Source organism: Aegilops tauschii, chromosome 7, assembly GCF_002575655.3.
Source record: "Aegilops tauschii subsp. strangulata cultivar AL8/78 chromosome 7, Aet v6.0, whole genome shotgun sequence".
NCBI classification, from domain to species: domain Eukaryota; kingdom Viridiplantae; phylum Streptophyta; class Magnoliopsida; order Poales; family Poaceae; genus Aegilops; species Aegilops tauschii.
The window spans coordinates 269824743-269845964 of record NC_053041.3 but is presented as its reverse complement, the minus strand read 5'-3'; the positions used below and the strand labels follow the sequence as shown (position 1 = coordinate 269845964).

The 21222-nt window shown below is 45.3% G+C and overlaps 1 protein-coding gene across 1 annotated transcript; it reads right to left on the bottom strand.

Moving 5' to 3' along the window:
* Nucleotides 1-1801: 1801 nt before the first annotated feature.
* LOC109749113 (F-box protein At5g49610-like) lies at nt 1802-4693 on the bottom strand. Its single transcript, XM_020308106.4, has 2 exons — nt 2317-4693; nt 1802-2221 (listed from the first exon to the last, which is right to left on the bottom strand). The coding sequence occupies exons 1-2, from the start codon at nt 3381-3383 to the stop codon at nt 2104-2106; spliced, it is 1185 nt and encodes a 394-aa protein (XP_020163695.2). The 5' UTR covers nt 3384-4693; the 3' UTR covers nt 1802-2103.
* Nucleotides 4694-21222: the final 16529 nt, after the last annotated feature.

Below are 21222 nucleotides of genomic sequence, written 5' to 3'. Positions count from 1 at the left end.
TCCTGCTGCAGTTGATGATGCACTTGAGGGTCTCGCATCTCCTGACGCATAGGTAGGCAGTCCAGGTTGCCGGTAGCTGGTGATCAAATTCGGCTAGAGGACCCTGCCTGTAGTATGGTTCGGTGTCAAACACTAGCTCTTCCTGCTCGCTCTCGATGATCATGTTGTGCAAGATGACACAGCAAGTCATGATCTCCCACATTTGATCTTTCGACCAAGTCTGAGCAAGGTACCGGACAACAGCAAATCGAGATTGGAGCACACCAAATGCCCGCTCGACATCCTTCCTGCAAGCCTCCTGCACCTTGGCAAAGTACGACTTCTTTCCTCCTGGCACAGCGTTTGAGATAGTCTTCACAAATGTAGACCATCTCGGATAGATGCCATCAGCTAGGTAGTACCCCTTGTTGTAGTGCCGCCCATTGACCTCGAAGTTCACCGGGGGAGAATGACCTTCAACAAGCTTGGCAAAGACAGGGGAGCATTGCAGCACGTTGATGTCATTTGTGAGTTTCTAGCATACCAAAGGAGTGCCAAATCCAGAGGTCCTGTGTGGCCACCGCCGCAAGTACCACACTACAACCGCCTTTGGCGCCTTTGTACATCCCATGCCAAGCAAATGGGCAGTTCTTCCATTTTCAATGCATGCAGTCGATGCTTCCAAGCATCCCAGGAAATCCTCTTGCTGCATTCTGTGCTAGGATCCGAGCAGTGTCTTCCGCATTGGGTGTTCGCAAGTATTGCGGTCAAACACTCCCACCACTGCCCGACAGAACTTGTAGAAACACTCAATGGTGGTGGACTCGGCCATGCGCCCATAGTCGTCGAGTGAATCACCGGGAGCTCCGCATGCAAGCATCCTCATCGCTGCCGTGCACTTCTGGATTGAGGTGAATCCAAGTTTGCCGGTGCAATCCTTCTTGCACTTGAAGTAGCTGTCGAACTCCCGGATGGAATTCACAATCCTGAGGAAAAGCTTTCGGCTCATCCGATAACGGCGCCGAAATGTTTTGTCGCCGTGCAGTGGAGCGTCGGCGAAGTAGTCGGAGTAGAGCATGCAGTAGCCTTCGAGACGATGTCGGTTCTTTGCTTTCATCCACCCCGGCGCCGAGCCACCTCGTCGCGGCTTTTCATTGCTCGCCAGCAGGCCGGCGAGGACCATGAGATGTTCCTCTTCCTGGACGTCGGCCTCGGCTTCCTCCTCCAGCAGCGCGGCGAGCGCTTCCTCGTCGTCCGAGTCCATTACCAAGGCAGGCAAATCGCCGAACACCTTGTGGGCGCGTACCCACCGCTACACTGCCCCTCCGTGGCCGGAAACACCGAAAAATCGCCCAGCCTGTGGTGGAGAGGCTGCCTCGGCGAAACCTCTGCTCTTTTTCCGGCGGGGATGGGCTATCTAGCGGTGGCGGGCGGCGGGCGGCGCCGGGATCAGCCGGTTGGCGGCCGAGCGCGCGGGGGGTGGGAGGCGAATCTGGAAGAAAGACTTGACTTTTCGCCTGACGGTGTGGGCCAGACGTGCTTTTCCCTTGCGCTGGAGCCCCCGAGTGCCCCCAGTGCGCCGGGTTCGGCCTGCGATCGCCGGGCCCAAAAACGGGCTGAGCTGGCGGATTTCAGCGTCCTGGGGGCGCGGCTGGGGCGTTTTTTCGGCGCCGGCGTCGAAAAAGTCGCCTAGGGGGCCTGTTGGGGGCGCGGCTGGAGATGCTCTTAGCTTTAACAAGCTTATCGAACTGAGCTTTAATGATCACGAGTTTAACGAACCGAGCAACTCGTTTATCTCATACCTGTCCATCGAAACAGACCATTTCTCTTAAAAACTAATACCCTTCAAGCATTGTACATATTTCTAAGCTTAGATTACATCTGAATTCCAACAAAATTTAACACAAATTATTGACCTGAAGTGGTGTTAATAAATGATGGAGCTAATTGGTGATAATCAAAGACGGAGGTAATTGAATTTGTCGACATCATCAAGATTAGTTGTTTCCTTCTCTCACGAAAAAGAGAGAGGCTCAACCAGGACACGGAGAGTAGATGCCACTGCAAGATTGGCAATTCTAGAGATCGCGTCTTCCGAAACGCATACTTTGCAGTGTCATCAGTCTAGATTTTGTTTTCATCGATGTCCCAAAGGACCAAATCCGACTCATACTTGAAAACTTCTTGTATGCATTTGTGATGCACGGGGACTTCTGCTATCTTGCCCCTCCAAAAATCGTACCTGTAAAACAAGTGCAAAATTAGTACCACTTCGCTTGCGAATAATGGAGATTGTAACGAAGATGTGAAAGAGAATTAAGCGAGCGATTTCATCACCAGATCACTCTGTATACACTGTTGAAGAATGCGACCTCGGAGGAGCAGAGATCCCTGAGTATAAGAGCTCTCCCTTCCTGCATCCCGAGATTCTTCAAGTTCACCGCCATCTTCTTCTCCCATCTCTCCTGCTGCCTGCCGTAGTCAGTGATCACCCACACCTCCGCCTCCTCATCCACGATCACTACCAGGCACAGCTTCCCCTCCACCGTCACCAGCTTCTTCTTGCCCGCCCACCTGTCCGTTCTGTCCTCCACCTCCGGCGGGAGAACAATGAGCCTCCACGCCTCGCTCTTCATGTCGAACGCGAAGATGTCCTCGGCGGCGCTGACCCTGTCCGGCCACCGGAGCCAATGCATGGCGCCGTGGGCCCTCACCGCCGGGCCAGCGGCCACGAGCGACTCCGGCCACACCATCACGTCTGCCGAGCGCCGCCACGCGCGCCTCCGCGAGTCGAAGATCTCGCAGCGCAGGTGGTCACGCAGCGTCGGGACCGAGAGCCGGAGGATCTTGAAGTCCGCCGCGGCGCCGGCGCCGGCCGGGCGCGCCACCATCGCGGTGACCGCCGTGGGGAAGCGCAGCCTTGGGTTGGGCAGCGCACGCCACTGCCTCGTGGCGGGCTTGCACGCATAGTAGCACCGTGCCGACGACGCCTTGCCGCCCATGCGCGCGGCGGCGTCCGCGTCGGCATCGACGCAGCACGCGAGGCCGCGGTGCGCGGAGACAGCCTCGACGCGGACGTGCGCGGAGGGCAGGAAGTCGAGGGAGACGGACGGATCAGCGTCGGCCTGGGAGGGGTGCATGGATACGAAGGTAGCGGAGTAGCGGTTGCGCGCCATGCCCTGGACGAAGTATCCCGAGACGACGGCGTCGGCGCGGCGGCGGCAGTGCAGCGGTGAGAACGCCGGCTCGTACGTGAGCCGGCGCCACTGGGCAGACACCTGGCGGCACGCGGAGAGGTCGTCGAGGGAGACGCGGGTGAGCATCTCGAACATCTGGTCCTCAGGCAGGCCGCCGCTATCTTCGTCATCGCCAGCACCATTGCCTTGCTCCGGTTCGCTTGACATGGTCGTCCGATCGGCTCGTCCCCGTGACCCGGGAGCTCGCTGGGTAATACGAATCTGAGTTCGGGCCAGAAGAGACCGGCTACGTTCGCTGCGTCAATTAAACAACGGCGAAATAACTGCGAGGGTTAGGGCGGGAGGAGGAGGTAAGCTTGAGAACCAAGAAATTTGTGTACAAGACCACTTGAGAACCAAGAAACCCTCCCAACGATCTCCCTCGAAAATAGAAGAAACCCTACGATCAGAAGGCTGCGACCAAGGGCAAAACTGTTGGGCCGTTGGATGAAGATCAGAGGCTGCTGCCCAGTCAATCGGGTCCAGTCTATCTATCCCCCAAAACAAAAGAACGAGTTAGCTGTGCAAGTATGAAAGGAGCAGCCAGCCACACAGCTACTGCGGTAGACCTTGGCGCAGAGCCGCCTACCGCAGGCCTAAGAAAAGATGGAGAACCTGGCTGTCCATCGAATTCAAGGCAACGTGACCAACGGAACTGTTGAATAAAACTTGCGCTGTCTTAGTTTAGGACTTTAGGTGCCCTGGCAGAACTTTGTACACTGCCATGGCAGCTGTTTTGCGTTGAATGATCGTACAATGGTAAAATTTGTACACTGCCTACTCATGCGCCAAGCTAGCTGATTAGAGCATCTAGGACCGGACCTAGCAAAAGTGATCATTGGCGGCCGGGCGAAGCGCCGGCGCCTCCTCGTCGTCCTCCTACCTGCGAATACCTTTGAGCTCCAATGTCCGCCTCACAGGGGCAAAACCAGCGTAGAGTCTTTAGCTTCAATTGAACCCATGATAATTTGATGTCACGTACTTGTGTACTATTTTTCTTTGGTATGTACCCAATGAAAAAAACGGAATGTAGTGGCTATCTCGCGTGTACTACATCCAAGTTTGCCAAAAAAAAAGATTAAACATGATCAAACAAAATCCAAAAAACCTGAAATTTTGAGACATCAAACCCTATCAACTTATCAAATGTCGAGCTTCTTGCAAAATTTCAGCCAAAAATAACATTAAACAAGCTCTCACTAAAAAAACGAAATCACTGCACAAACTTTCAACATTGATTTTGTTTTTTTAGTGAGAGATGCTCGGTTGTTATTTTTGGGCTGAAATTTTTCAAGATGCTCGAACATTTGATAAAGTTTGATGTTTTAAATTTTTAGATTTTTTGGAATTTGTTTGATCATGTTTTGTCATATATTTTCTGCAAACTCGGTTGTAGTACACCCAAGAATAGAAAATCCACTCTCATAAAAAAAGCATGGCCGAACCCACTAAGCTAGAATCCAAAGTGAGGAGGCAATAAAAAGCCCACACGCAGTAAATCGCCCCCGTACATTGCCTCTTCGACATCGGTTATTTCGTATGATCGCTATGATATACACGGCGGCGGCAAACCTCTCTTCGTTCTTATTCGGCTTTAGAAAGCTCGCAATCTCTCCCCTGTCCGTCGTTCAACCAGGATGCGTCGTTAGACACCCACTGTTGAGAGAAAATCGCAATTTGAATTTGTGGTTTGAATCACATCTTCACGTCCCCTCTCTCATGTGCATGTTCTTTTTAGTCCTAACTTTCTAACTAATCATCCTCTTACTTTGATTGATCTAAGATATGGGACCATATTTCTCAAAGAGAAATTGATCGCCAGGTCCAAATAATGATGACGATACTTTAAGGTTAACCATTAGACGTAGGCAAGGTGTACCAAATGTCAATAATGCAAGAAATCTCCCGAAGCCGTCTATCCAAAGAGAAATTTATTTAGAGGAGTTCTTATAATATGGTTGATCAGAAGAGAATTTTATCCGGGTATATCATGCACACTTTACTTTTAGTGTAACATAATATGTCAAAAGTGATGTTGTATTTCTGTTTGTTATGTTGTTTTTGGTGCTATACTTTTGTTGTAAGATGATGTAAAATTAGAGTTTACACTGGGTCACCTTGCCCTTGAGGATATTTGTATGTACAAGTCTATTTGCTTCACCTATCGCAACTAGCTACTCCACATGTCACTACCGCAACCGTCCTGCTGGGACCGCGACCTGCTATCCCACCCATGGATCAAATAGTGATCTACCTGGTTCACGGTATGTTTCCCTGAAATTGGCTTGATTCCTTGTTGCCTACCCTGCTCGTGCTTAGGTGGGGTTTGTGGTCAGTCGGTCCTTTTCTACCCGACACAAAAAATAGCCTACTGTCGCATAAGTTAACATCATGCTTTCAAATGGATCTGCTCCATGGTTCACTGAGATCTTCTTTCTAATGGTTTGCTTAATTTTTAAGTTGCTTTCCTTAGAATTTATTTCATAAATTTTACTTTCCTTCTTTGTTGCTTATTCATAGCCATGTAGGGAACCAGACACCCTCTGATGGTACGCCATGGCCTAATATTCGTTTGGCATACCACCCCATAGACTGAAGCTGTAGTTTGAGCAGATTCGGCCCCACCGTTGCTTTACTTCGTGGTTGCAGTTGTGAAAGGATCGAGAAGAGGGGTCTAGAGGGGGGGGGTGATTAGACCCTTAACAAGTAAAAGTGGCTGTTTTTAGTTTCTTCAAGTTAAGGTTGAGTTTAGCACATCTTAAAGTGCACACAATACATTTAACACAAGCATAGCAAGAGTATGAGCAACGGAAAGAGTAAAGCATGCAAGTGCAAGAATGTAAAGAGATGGGATTGGAGTGTGTAAACGCAATGGAGGCGCGGAGAATTTTTTGCATGGTTCCGATATGTGGTGCTATCGTACGTCCACGTTGATGGAGACTTCAACCCACGAAGGGCTCCGGGTAGGAAATATTGGTGTGGCCGAGTTGGGAATTTAGGGTTTGGACATATATGGGTAGAGAAATTGGTTGAGGGTTTTGGAGCAATATCACTAAGCACTTGAGCAAATAGATCATTAAGCAACACCTCGTCCCCTTTTAATAGTATTGGCTTTCCTATAAACTCAATGTGATCTTGGATCACTTAAATAAAAATGTAGAGTCTTGAGCTTTTGCCAATCCTTGTCCTTAGCATTTTGAGGGGGTTTCACATCCTCTTTTCCTTGCCACTCCATTGTTGAACTTATCTGAATATACTAGATAAAACTATTAGTCCAACAAGGGATATGTTGACATTAATTACCAAAATCACCCAGGGAGCACTTGTTCTTTCAATCTCCCCCTTTTTGGTAATTGATGACAACATGCATCAAAGCTTCAAGTAAATAATGAGAAGATTTGTAAGTAAAGCTTTAGAGGAACATGTAACTTGCATGAGCCCCTCCCCCCTACATGTATGCAATCAAGTAATGGTAGAATTGAAAGACATGTGAATGCACAACATGACATAGTAAGTAATGAGTTACATGTATCTTGGCCATATGCATCAGAGCAAAAAAAAGTGATGTGAGATGTACCTTCATGTTTATGATTCCCTCTGGCAAACAATATGTGCAAAAGTAAAATATCATCATGCACATGAGTGAGATGCATATACTTACCTTGTGGTTCTTGAAGTGACTCTTGAGGAAGCAAACTTGGGAAAACAAGGTTAAATAACACAAGAGAACTTCAGACCAGAAAGAGATTTCAAGACCCACAAGAATACCAAGACTGGGATGACATGTAATAGGTGAGTACCACAAAGTGAGTACTTCATTTGAATATAAACATGTCCCCAAAGAATTAAGGATTTGCAATAAATTCCAAGGATAGTTCTCCCCTAAGCATGAACTCCCTCTCCCCTGAATCTAGTACTAGATAATGGTGAAAGTGCGTTATATCGACTAGAGGGGGTGAATAGACGATTTTTATGAATTCTTCACCGAGGAATTTCAGGGTGAGGAAATTCCTAAGCAAAGAACTACTTGCAGCGGAATAAGTACTCAGATGCATACATGACAGAACATAAACATGGACATCATAATGAAATGAAAACAGACACAGAGTACAGGAAGCGTAAACACAAGATAATACAGGATGAAGACAAACAGACTGAAGAAATTGAACTAAGGAAATTGAGAAAGTCTTCAGTCAAAGTCTTCAAACAGATATGAACAAGCACACAATAATTGTAATGAGGAAATGAAAGAGTTGAAGAAATAGAACCAGTAGGCTTGGTGAAGACAATGATTTGGTAGACCAGTTCCAACTGCTGTGACAGTTGTACGTCTGGTTGGAGCGGCTAGGTATTTAAACCTGAGGACACACAGTCCTCACCATATTCTCCTTGAGCTAAGGTCACACAGACCTCGCCCAATCACTCATGGTAAGTCTTCAGGTGACTTCCAAACCTTCACAAACTCAGTCACTCGGCGATCCACAATTTCCTCTTGGATGCTCTAGACCATGACGCCTAACCGTCTGGAAGATGCACAGTCTTCAAAGGTAACAAGCGTTGGATCCACGCAGGATCAATCTCTTCAGTGATGCTCAATCACTTTGGGTTTCTAGGTCTTTGGGTTTGGGTTTCCTCACTTGATGATTTTCGCTCAAAGTCCTCGGAGGATGGGATGCTCTCAAATGACAAGTGTCAGTTTCTCTCGGAGCAGCCAACTAGCTAGTGGTTGTAGGGGGCGGCTATTTATAGCCTAGGGAGCAGCCCGACATGATAACACATAAATGCCCTTCAAAGATATGACCGTTAGGTGGGTAGATATTTTGGGACAGCTGGCGCATAGCACAACAACGGTCGGAAATTTGAGGTTCACATTCCTCAGGGCTATCATGTTCCTCACTGTGTAGGCAATCCGCACTGGCGAATTCCTAACTCCTCAGTCAAAACAAATTCCTCAGCGACCAGAAGAACTTCGTCTCTGTCACTGAAGAAATTGACTGAACTGTATGAGATTTCCAATGGCTTCACATGAAGGGATTGGTAGGTGTAGGATTTTGAGTTGAGCATCACATGGAAATTTTTCCTTAGTATTTCCTCGACCCCCTTTAACAGTACGGTGTTTCCTGTGACTCAAGAAAGAGAAAATGAAACTACAAAAACAAAAGTCTTCACGCTTCATGTTCCTCGAAAGAATGCCAAGTCTTCAAGGTCACACCAATTTCTTCACTTTCAAAGTCTTCAGAAAGTCTTCAGAAATCCAAAGTCTTCAGTCGAAGACATTCATTTTTAGGGGTCGACTTTCTCTGTAAATATCAAACTCGTCATAGACTTATAGACCTGTGTACACTCACAAACACATTAGTCCCTTAAAAGTCTTCAATACACCAAAATCACTAAGGGGCACTAGATGCACTTACAATCTCCCCCCTTTTGGTGATTGATAACAATATAGGTTAAGTTTTCAACGGGGATAAACATATGAAGTGTAAATACTGATATTGAGGATTTTGATTGCAAGATATAGAAGAACTCCCCCTGACGATGTGCATAGTGAGGAATTTGCTTTTGAAGCAGTGCACACTTGAAGAGTAGAATCATGGAGATCTCCCCCTATATCTTGTAATTCATGCACGCATTTGACATATAATATGAAGAATTTGAAATGCATGATGAAATATGGTGACTGATGTAATTCAGCATGCGTGCATTACCATTAACGAGGAATAAGCATGCAGAAAATCTCAGCAAAAGTGTCAGACCACCATAGAGTTTAAGTTTACAACTCGATCGAATAAAGTCTTAGAAGAACGAGAGTTGTAACTTAGCCAAAACGCCCATATAGATAGACCCGCTTGAAGACTAACTCAAATTTCTCCCCTTTGTCATCGAATGACCAAAGGATCGAAAAATGAGGACTAACGCCCCTGAAGAATATCAAGTTGATGGAGGAGCGCCAGCGTTGTTGGAGTCGGTTGTTGAAGTAGGGCCTGCCGCAGTGTCGTCCAAGTCTTCATGCTCATCGGTTTCACGTGATGAAGAATATGAGTTGGCCACCAAGGAAGGAACCTTGACCTTCTTGAATTTCTTCGATGGAGGAGCAAACCAGTCAAAATCTTCCTTGAGACCCATTTGCTTCAGATCTTCTTCACCATACAGATATGACAGAATAGCCCAGGTGCGACCGAAGACTTCATGGAGGTAGAAATGGTTTTTCTTCACTGCATTGTGCGTAGCAGTCATGTTGTGAAGAATAGAACCAAACTGACGCTTAACCCATTTGTGGTTTCGATCCGCCTTCTGGTGAAGACTGAGGAGAAGCTCACGGTCAGTCATCACTCTTGGAGCTGTGGCTTGAGGATTTGGCTTGGATGCATTGGCAGCAGAATCATGAGTGGCAGAGTCATCATTGGTGGAATAAGATGCAGCTTTGCGAAACTGACCATCCAATGGACGAATGCCTTCATCAATAACAGCAGCGGCCTTGCCCTTTTCATCAGCTGAGGAAAATGTACGCTTGAGGACTTCAATTGGGGGCAAGTAGCTGAGGTGATTCTGAAAATCAGCCTTGTAGTTGAGTGAAGACTCAAGATGGCAATGGGGCCCCGAAACCCGTGTCCCCGTGGGTTTTTACCCTATTAGGGGACGGGGATGGGCATCTTTTCATCCCCGCGGGGCTGTTGTTGGGCACATTATACAACCCGACACGTTTCATGGGTTTACACCCGTTTCGGTAGTCCCCGAACCCGAAACCCGGCAATACCTGCGAAATTACATTATTTTTTTACCACTGTAGTCATCTTACCCCCGAAATCTTAGAGGCCTTGATGTGTTCACAAGATTGGATAAGAAACAAATATAAAGGTGTGTCTTTCTTTACATACATCATAAAGTTTATCATTATCTTGCTGTAATGTTTCATAAGATGTTCATTACTACTTATTTGATTCTCATAGATGCTGACAATGAATAAGGACAAAGCTTTTGGAGTTGTCTTCAAGACATTCAAGAGGGAATGCAGGTGAAGTACAGGTACTTGCAAATTTCATATACTAATCTGCATATTTTTCTCATGTTTAACTTTAGCTTGAGCGAATTTTGATCTTCCCTAGGACTTGGCACTTTGATTTGGCATTGGAAGATTTGAAGATGGTCGTTTGGAGGCTTGGAGATGTGAAAGATGCCATGATGATTCCAACTTTAAAGTGATTTGTGAACTATAAGTTCTATTTCAGAACTTATATAGCTGTTGAACCATCTACTATTGTTTTTTGTTGAAATTTACTCAAGTTATGCTGCTGAAATGTGCTTGTTTTGCTGCTGAAATGTTATTCTTTGTCGCCACTATGTTTGTTTAAATATTTTGATTTTATCGTGGGTTACCCGTGGGTTCCCCGAAACCCGATGGGTTTAGGGGACGGGCAGAAAACTAGCCCCTCACACGGTGATGGGGACGGGGACGGGTTTACGATTTTCTCGTGGGGATGGGTTTGGGAAGGCAAAACCCGATGGGTTTCGTCCCCGTTGCCATCTTGAGTGAAGACCTTATTCTGAGGAATCTCATAATCCAGGGTGCGTAAGGCTTCAACTCAAACGGAGAGAGTGCAACATTTGCCAGAGTCCTCATGAAGAAATCGTGATAATTGACAAGAATGCCATGTATGATGTTGAATAGCAGATTCTTCATGATGCCAACAATTTCCTCATCAGATGAGTCGTGGCCTTTGATTGGACTCATAGTCTTCGTTAGAATGTGATAGACTGTTCTTGGCACATATAGCAATTTCTTCACAAGGAATTTGGTTCTTGGGGCTTGACCGGGCTTCAGAGGCTTCATTAGCACTTGCATGTAATGAGGAGTGAGTTCAGGCTCTTGGTACAGACAACGAGCACCTTCAAGGGGAGGACTGATTGGCAGGGCATGAAGTAATTCAGAGGCCGGTGCTTTGTAATGAGTATTTTTGGTCATCCAGTCCAACACCCAAGAGTTGATATCATCATCATCGCGTGTGATGTGCAGGGTTGCATAGAATTGAAGAATGAGCTCTTCATTCCAATCGCAAATATCCGTGCAAAAGTTGAGCAATCCTGCATCATGAAGCACACTGAGGACTGGGGTAAAGCAAGGCAGTGATTCCATGTCCACCTGAGGAATATGCTCGTGGTCGAAGACTTTGTCCTTGTTGAAGAGCAGTGAAGAATAAAAATTTGCTTGGCTGGCAGTCCAGAAACGCTTTCTTCTAAGACGAGCAGAGTCATATGGGTTGTAGTCAGTGAAGAAAACATGCTCTCCGAAGAAGTCATCAGCCTTGAATTTCTGCTTCTTCGAGAAGGGATCCTTTGGCTTGGGCTGAGGAGTATCAGTCAATTGCATCACCACCTCAGGAATCGCAATCTCGGGTTCCACGGGCTGAGGAATTTCAGGTTCTTCTTCAGTGACAGCCTGAGTCTTCGATTCTTCATTAACATTTTCATCAGCACTAGTGGCTGGAATTTCTTCATGGACAGACGGTGTGGCATGAGGTTCTCCAGATCCCATTTGTACTTCAGTATCCACAGGGGACTAAGGAATTTGTTGCAGAGGTGTGAACAGAGGAGAGTTGGGGTGTTGACTTTCCCAAAAGTCATCATTCAGCACTGGTGTTGTACATCCAATGTCCACATCTTCTTCTTCACTCTTTTCCTCAACGTCGGCCTCTTCAGCAGTGAATTGAGGCATGGACGATGAGACTATTGGGGTTGAAGGGATTGCATCCGCTTCAATTTCTTACTGCTCTGACGAAGCAGTAGAAGGAATCTCTTCATCTGATTCACTTGGAATCACATATTCTTCGTCAAAAGGAACAAGGTCCTTTGATGGCATGGATGAGACTGGAATAGCATCAATTGGATTCACAAAAGAGCTGGTCAATGGCTTCATCTTCTTCAGAGCTGAAGAATCTGATGAAGTTGATGCTTTCCTTTTCTTCACTGCTGCACGTTCTACAGCCTTGGTCTTCTTCACATCTGATGCAGACGGAAGGATCGGAGTTGGGGTAGGTGCAGGAGGAGCAGAGGAATTTGGTTCATTAACTTCAGGCACAACTGATGCAGTTGCCCTGACTTCTTCAGTTTCTTCAGGCGCAACACTAGTGGATGCCCTGACAATTTCTTCAGCGGCTGGAATGCAGTCATCAGCCCTGGTACTCTGAGTTTCTTCAGCAGCCTGATTGTCATCAGCGGTGCTGGCATTTTCTCCAGTCGGCTGAGCAGATGCCTCAGCCTGAGGATTTTCTTGTTGCGTTGGGGCTGCAACATTGGAAGTGAACTTCTCAGCTAAATTCACAAACGTGACTTTGGCTCCAAGCCAGTCAGCGCGGTATACGTCAAATTCATCACTGAGCTTCTTGATCTCAGATTGAATAGTGACAAGTTCTTCAGTTGTCATAGAGACAACGTTTTTCTTCAGGATGCGCTCCTTCTTGTACTGCGCTTTCTTCAACTGCCTTGCCTTTTCAAATTTCCATTTCTCTTCCTGAATAAAGGCAGTCAACATATGACTTTGGCCAGGAGTCAACTTGAAATCAGTCATAGGAGTGTTGGGGTCCTTGTGCCAGAGATCAATGTAATCAAGGATCAACTTTGGATCCAAAAGTAGAGGCACATTTGTACCTTTTGCTCTAGCGGCCCTGAGCTGCCTGTCTCTGATGATTTCGGCAAATTCCTCATCATTAGCTTCGTCTTCATCAGACGGCACTTGAAAGGCGAACTGCTTCTTGTGAGGACTTGGTCGAGAGCCTCGTCCAGCAGTGGCCTTTTTCTTCAGCAGAGAGGGGCCAGTTGAGGAATTTGGTGCAGCTGAAGAACTAGCAGAAGCGCCTGAGGCAATAGAGATGCATGTTGTCCTTTAGCACATGGCAAGATGCACAGGTGCTGAGGATTTTGTTGGAGGAGCTGAGGACTTTGGAGGAGCTGGAGCAACTTGAGGAGTTGGCCGTGAGGGCTTTGAAGAATCTGGCTGTGAGGGCATTGCTGAGGAACTTGGCCGTGAGGGCATTTGGGGCGAAGCACTTGGCTTATGAGCAGGCTTCTTAGCCATGGCCTTCTTTGACTTGCTTGCAGAGGCCTCAGCAGTGGTAGCAGCAGCAGAGTCTTCATTAAATTTCATCACTGCTTCCTTAGCTATTTTGGCTAGCTTGGCCTGGCGCTTGGCCCATTCATCAGGATAGTCCTCACCACGCTTGAGGCTGGTGGGATCAGCTTCTTGGCCAGGTGCCAGTGGAGGTCTTGGGCATGGAGGATTTAGAGCGAATTTCTTCATATATTGGGAGTAACATACCTGTACTCCCTCCATTCCCTTGCCCATCTCCTCTCTATCCTTTGTATGTGCACCTTGCGCTGATTTTTGTCCTCCTTGCCAAACTTGGCCTCATCAGGAGTGCAATAATCTTTGTATATGTCATCAGGGATCTCAAAAGCAGTATTGACCCCAGGCCTCTTTCCTCCCTTCTGTGGCTTTTTACCGTCAGCCATTTTCTTCAGATGAGGAATATGAACAACAGAATTTTCTGAAGAGGTGTGCAACTTTTCTTCGAGGAACGCTGCAAATGAGTTAAGTTGATGAGAACCTAGTGACTCAGTAGCGGACATGAGTATCTGTGAACAGAGTATAGTTGCGAGGAATTTGGAGAGGTCATATGCGTTCTCAGAAGTTTTTCAAAAAGAACAAGTTTGAGGAATTTGACCAGATGAGTCTTGAAGAATTTCGATAAGCGTTCTTTGTCTTAGGTTCTAGAGTTGTACAGATCGAAAATCCACACAATTGAGGAATCTTGAAGAAAAATGTTGCTTAGAGAAAAGGATCAAGAACAGATGACATGTGAGGTGTTTAGTGTGTGAAGATTTGAAGTGTAAACACCTTTTGAAGATTTTGTAGAAAAAACATTTGAATAAAAGAGGGTAGTAAAAGTAACTTTTAATTACCCTAGACGAAGAACACGATGAACTAGGAAGTGTAGATGTGAAGCTCGTCAGTTCAGATCTTCGACGCCCTAACTTGGCTGAGGAAGACAGCTACGGCAGCGGCGGAGTGAAGAAATCCGCAGCAGGCGCGAGTACGACGGCGACGAGGTCGAGGCAGTGAAGCTCTTCCTCACCGGCGATGATGGAAGTAGCGGTGGCGCTAGGGTTTGAGAAGCTCGAGCGGAGTAAAAACAAAGTGAGGAAGGGGAGGGGTATTTATGGCCGAAGTGAAAAACCACTCGTCTGAAGAAATTGGACGAACGTGCCCCTGACCCTTCTCATTATCTTGACATGTGGCACCCACATACTGAGAGGTGGCGATCGTGTGAGATCGTGGGTGAATAGATAAGTAATATCATGGGATGCAGAACAGTTTGAGCGGCAAGAGCCGAAAATTTAGAAAAGATAAGTTCTAAAGTTCCGTTCGCAAATTCTTCAGCTGAAAAGGACACAGTGAATATTTTGAACGAGTTTCAAATAGAATGCACATGAAGAATTTGTGAATAGACTGGGTTGAGTTTAGCATAGAGGGGGAAGGGTCCGATCACATTCACTTAGTAGAAAAGGCAACTTGAAGAAATAGCAATAAGTGAATGTTGTAGAGAACATAAACTTTTATATATATATATATATATATATATATATATATATATATATATATATATATATATATATAGCCAATGAAGAAAAACGACGGAAATGGTGAAGACAATGCAAAGTTGAAGAAATTGAGCAACTCAGGAAATTCAAAACTGAGGGAAAACCCAAATTTGATTTTGAACTTTTGGTGGTGGCGTGACCCGTATAAGAATGATGATTTCAGACACCGCGTACAATTGTCGTAGGGTTATGAGAATCAAGTTCTTCGTTAATTTCTTCACACTTAGAGTGTTAGTCTTCATTGATTAAAGAAAAACGTTTCTTTGCGTGTTGCACATCTAAGTCATCAATTTTGCATAAGTGTTAGGATGAGTGTCCTTTTCAAAGAACATTCGAAGATTCTAGGATATTTAGCTCACACCTGAACTTGCTAAATCTCTTCTCATCCAAGGGCTTTGTGAAGATATCGGCTAGCTGTTCTTCAGTCCGTACATGCTCAATAGAGATGTCGCCCTTCCACACATGATCACGAAGAAAATGATGACGAATTTGAATGTGCTTTGTCTTCGAGTGCTGAACTGGGTTGTGAGCAATCTTGATGGCACTCTCATTGTCACAGTAGAGAGGCACATTATTCATGTTGATGCTGTAGTCCTTGAGGTTTGCTTCATCCACAGCAATTGAGCACAACAAGAACTAGCAGCAATGTACTCAGCTTCAGCAGTAGACAATGATACGCAGTTCTGTTTCTTCGAGGACCAACAGACCAAAGATCGTCCGAGGAAATGGCATGTGCCTGATGTTGACTTGCGGTCCACGCGATCACCAGCATAGTCAGAGTCTGAATATCCAATGAGATCAAAAGCCGAGCCCTTGGGGTACCATAATCCAAGTGTTGGTGTGTGAGCTAGATATCGAAGAATATGCTTCACAGCCTTATGGTGTGATTCCTTCGGTGTAGCTTGAAATCGGGCACACATGCAAACACTAAGCATAATATCTGGCCTAGATGCACATAAGTACAATAATGAACCAATCATGGAGCGGTATACCTTTTGATCGAAGTCAATACCATTTTCATCAGTGCATAGATGGCCATTGGTGGGCATAGGAATTTTGACCCCTTTGCAATCTTGCATGCCGAATTTCCTCAGTACATTCTTGAGGTATTTCTCCTGAGATATAAATATCCCATTGCGCTGTTGACGAATTTGAAGACCTAAGAAGAATTTCAATTCTCCCATCATAGACATTTGATATTCTTCACTCATCATATAGGCAAATTCATCACTGTAACGTTGGTTAGTACAGCCAAAAATGATATCATCAACATAAATTTGGCACACAAACAATTCACCATCATAAGATTTAGTGAAAAGAGTTGGGTCAAGTGAACCGGGTTCAAAGCCTTTCTTCATGAGGAATTCCTTCAAAGTATCATACCACGCCCGAGGGGCCTGCTTGAGTCCATAGAGGGCCTTATTGAGTCTGAAGACTTTGTCAGGATGCTTTGGATCTTCAAAACCTGGGGGTTGAGCAACATATACTTCTTCGTCAAGCTTACCATTGAGGAATGCACTTTTCACATCCATTTGATATAGAGTGATATCATGATGGTTAGCATAAGCAAGTAATATGCGAATAGCCTCAAGTCTAGCAACAGGTGCAAAAGTTTCATCGAAATCAATTCCTTCAACCTGTGTGTAGCCTTGAGCTACAAGCCGTGCCTTATTCCTCACCACAAGGCCATTTTCATCTTGCTTGTTGCGGTAGATCCACTTTGTGCCAATGATATTGTGCTTGCGAGGATCTGGACGATTGACCAGTTCCCAGACGTTGTTGAGCTCGAACTGATGTAATTCTTCTTGCATAGCTTGAATCCACTCAGGCTCCAGAAATGCTTCATCTACCTTAGTGGGCTCTGTGATAGAGATGAAAGCAAAGTGCCCAGAAAATTTAGACAAATGTGAAGCTCTTGAGCGTGTGAGAGGACCTGGAATGTTGATGTCGCTGATGATTTTCTCAATCTGCACTTCGTTTGCAACGCGAGGATGAGCGGGTTGTCGTTGAGGAATTTGATCAGCATTTTCTTCAGCACCATTTTCTTCAGGTGCATCAGCATGACGTTCTTCATGTTCTGGAATGATTTCTTCAATAGATTCTTCGGTAGGAATGACATCCTCAGTAGCCTTCAACTTGATAGTTTCCTCAGGTGATTGTTCATCTAACACAGAAGGTAGGTGCTCTCTTTGCGAGCCATTAGTTTCATCGAACCGCACATCTACAGTTTCAACAACTTTGTGGAGAACGTTGTTGAAGACTCTGTAGGTGTGCGAGTCCTTTCTGTAACCAAGCATAAAACCCTCATGTGCTTTCGGTGCAAATTTTGAGTTGTGATGATGATCTCTAATCCAGCATTTAGCACCGAAGACATTGAAATAACTTACATTGGGTTTCTTGTCAGTGAGGAGTTCATACGCAGTCTTCTTGAAGAATTTGTGAAGATATACCCTGTTGATGATGTGGCACGCAGTATCAATTGCCTCAATCCAGAAACAACGAGGCGTCTTGTATTCATCAAGCATAGTGCAAGCCATCTCAACAAGAGTCCTGTTCTTGCGCTCCACGACGCCATTCTGCTGAGGAGTATAAGGAGCAGATAACTCATGAGTAATACCAACTTCATCAAGATAGTCATCAAGACCGGAATTCTTGAACTCAGTTCCATTGTCACTTCTGATGTGCTTGATCTTCACACCAAAGTTGGTTGAAACCCTCGAGGAAAATCGTTTGAAGACTTCCTGCACCTCATGTTTGTAAGTGACAATATGCACCCATGTGTAACGAGAGTAATCATCAACAATAACAAAGCCATATAGAGATGCATCATTTGTAACTGCTGAATAATGATTAGGACCAAAGAGATCCATGTGAAGCAATTCAAATGGTCGAGTGGTAGTCATGATTGTCTTCGCTGGATGTTTGGCCTTGGTCATCTTTCCAGCTTCGCAGGCTCCACACAAGTGATCCTTGAGGAATTTGACATTCTCAATGCCAATGACATGCTTCTTCTTCGCGAGCATGTGCAGATTCCTCATGCCAGCATAACCAAGTTGTCGATGCCATAGCTAGCCTTCTGAAGCTTTTGCAAGTAGACATACAGCTGGTTGAGGTCCTGTAGAGAAATCAACAATATACAAGTCTCCTCTCCTAAAGCCTTCGAAGACATTGGAATTGTCAACTTCCATGATCACAACACAACGATACTTGCCAAAGACAACAACCATATCAAGATCACAAAGCATTGAGACAGACATGAGGTTGTATCCTAAGGACTCGACAAGCATGACTTTGTCCATGTGTCGATCCTTTGAGATCGCAACCTTACCTAGACCCAATACCTGACTTTTGCCTTTGTCAGCGAAGATGATATGCTTCAGATGCGATGGAGATAAGGGAACATCCATCAATAGATTCTTGTCACTAGTCATGTGATTTGTACATCCACTATCGAGGACCCACTCATTGGCTTTGGGTTGATCATCCTGCAGATGAATTAGTGCAACTTACGAACTCATATACTTCATCAGTGAAGAATATGACATCAATTTCATCAGATCAATTTCATCAAGCAATAGAACAGATAAAGAAGTATGAGGATGTGAGAAATGAAAGTTCATTTCTTCATGATTAGCCTACGTCCTTTCAGGCATTTTCAGGTCTCCAGCAAATTCTTCAGACGTTTAAGCACGTCTGGAGACCTGACCCTGCATAAGAGATTAGTTCTTTTTCTTCACCACCCACATCTGAAGGGGGGCAAAGAGTTCATCTTCTGTGAGCTCCATACGAGAAAGGTGGCATAGAAGCCAGTCCACGTCGTTTCACATAAGAGGAGTTAGGATAAGCATATGAATAAGCAGAGAAATTCTTCGAGGACTTATGAACATAATGATTAGAAGAATAATGCTCATATTCATAGCCCTTAGCTCTTGCCTACGAAACAAAGGTGTTAGCACGATGATGTTCATATGAGGACTTTGATCCACGTGAGGAATTTGGTCCGTATGAGGACTTGGATCCATATGAATAATTTGATCTGGGGTTCCTATTCTTCACAGGTGGTGTCATGATGACATTCACCTGAAGATTTTCAAGGCACCTTTTGGGAACCCAGATTTTCTTCACGGGGGAACCGTTCCTGCAGTTAGTGCCAACATATCTAGCAAATACTTCACCATTCTGATTTTTGAACAGTTTATAGTTGGAGTCAAATGACTCATCAGAAGAATGAGGAGATTCACATGTAAAGCCAGATAAAGTAGATGGATCTACTGGAGGTCCCTTTGCAGCAACCCATGAGGTTTTGGGGTACTGCTCAGGCTTCCAATATGTTCTATCAGCATTGATTTTCCTCTCAAAGGCAATACCCTCTTTCCTAGGGTTCCTGTTGAGGATCTGCTTTTTAAGCACATCACAAAGAGTCTGATGCCCTTTGAGGCTTTTGTACATGCATGTCATGTACAATTCCTTCAGCCCTGCATCATCAGTGATACTAGCAATGTCCTCAGATGAGGAATTAGTGATAGCAGAGACAGGTGAAGAATTTGTAACATTAGATGCATTGGAACATTCAGGTGAAGAATTAGCAGATTCACGTTCAATGCACTTCAAACATGGAGGAACAAATTCTTCCTGAGTAGCGCTGATTTGTTGAGCAAGTAATGAATCGTGCTCCTTCTGAAGATCTTCATAACTCGCTCTTAGCTTTTCAAGATCTTGCTTTCTTTGAAGAAATTCATAAGAGAGCTTCTCATGATCAGATAAGAGAGTGTTATGATGACCTTGAAGGTTATCAAACCTAGACTGAAGTCTTTGAAGATTTCCAGTCAAGGTTTTAGTGTGATCCATTTCTTCACCCAACATATCATCACTTTTGTCTAGCATGTTTTGAACCTTTTCAAAAGCCTTTTGTTGTTTTACAGCAATCTTAGTAAGTTTAGAATAGCCGGGCTTTAGGTTTTCATCAGATTCATCCTCACTTGATTCAGAGGAGGTATATTTGAGTACCTTGGCACCCTTTGCCATGAAGCAATAGGTGGAAGCATAGTCATCATTGCCTTCATCAGCCTTGTTGGTGAAGCCATTTTCTTCAGAGTTGAAGATGGACTTGCTGACGAATGCAGTAGCGAGAGCTAGGCTCACCACACCGGACTCGGACTGCTCAGATGCCTCCCCTTCCTCATGTTCCTCAGATTCAGCCTCAGAGTCCATTTCTTTGCCAATGAATGCCCGAGCCTTCTTGGAGCTGCTCTTCCTGTGCGATGAAGACTTTGAGGATTTTGATGATGAAGACTTTGAAGATTTCTTCTTCTTCGCATCATCAGAACTGTAATCCTTGTATTTCTTCTTCTTTGATTCCTTTTCCCACTGAGGACAATCTTGAATGTAGTGACCAGGTTTCTTGCATTTGTGGCATAGCCTTTTCTTATAGTCATTGGATGAGGAATCATTGCTTCTTGAGGATTTTCCAAAACGACCACGTCTAGAGAACTTCTGGAATTTCTTCACGAGTAGTGCTAGCTCCTAGCTCAGTTCTTCAGGATCACCAAGGCTACTACCAGAATCTTCACCTTCAGATTCAGAGACAACCTTGGCCTTCAGGGCACGTGGTCTGCCATAGCTCGAACCATAGAGATCTCTCTTCTCAGCAAGCTGGAACTCATGAGTGTTTAGCCTCTCGAGGATATCAGCGGGATCAAGTGACTTGTAATCTCCACGTTCTTGTATCATCAGTGCCAGAGTATCAAATGAGGAATCAAGCGGTCTCAGCAATTTCTTCACCACCTCATGGTCGGTGATGTCAGTGGCACCAAGTGCTTGAAGCTCATTTGAGATGTCAGTGGGGCGATCGAAGGTTTGCTGAACATTTTCATTGTCGAGTCTCTTGAAGCGGTTGAAGAGATTGCGAAGAACATCAACTCGAGAGTCACGTTGAGTTGAGACTCCTTCATTCACTTTGGACAGCCTATCCTAGATAAGCTTAGCAGTTTCCAAAGCACTCACTCTTCCATACTGCCCTTTGCTCAGATGGCCACATATGATGTTCTTCGCTTGAGAATCGAGTTGCTTGAATCTCTTCACATCAGCAGCATTCAGAGAAGGTGTGACTAAGGGAACACCATTTTCCACAACATACCAGAGATCGTTATCAATTGCCTCAAGATGCATTCGCATCTTATTCTTCCAGTAGGGGTAGTCCGTCCCATCGAAGGTAGGACACCCAGTAGAGACCTTGATCATACCTGCGGTCGACATAATTGAAACTCCAGGCGGTTAAACCAAAATCACACAGAACAAGGGAGTACCTTGCTCTGATACCAATTGAAAGTGCGTTATATCGACTAGAGGGGGG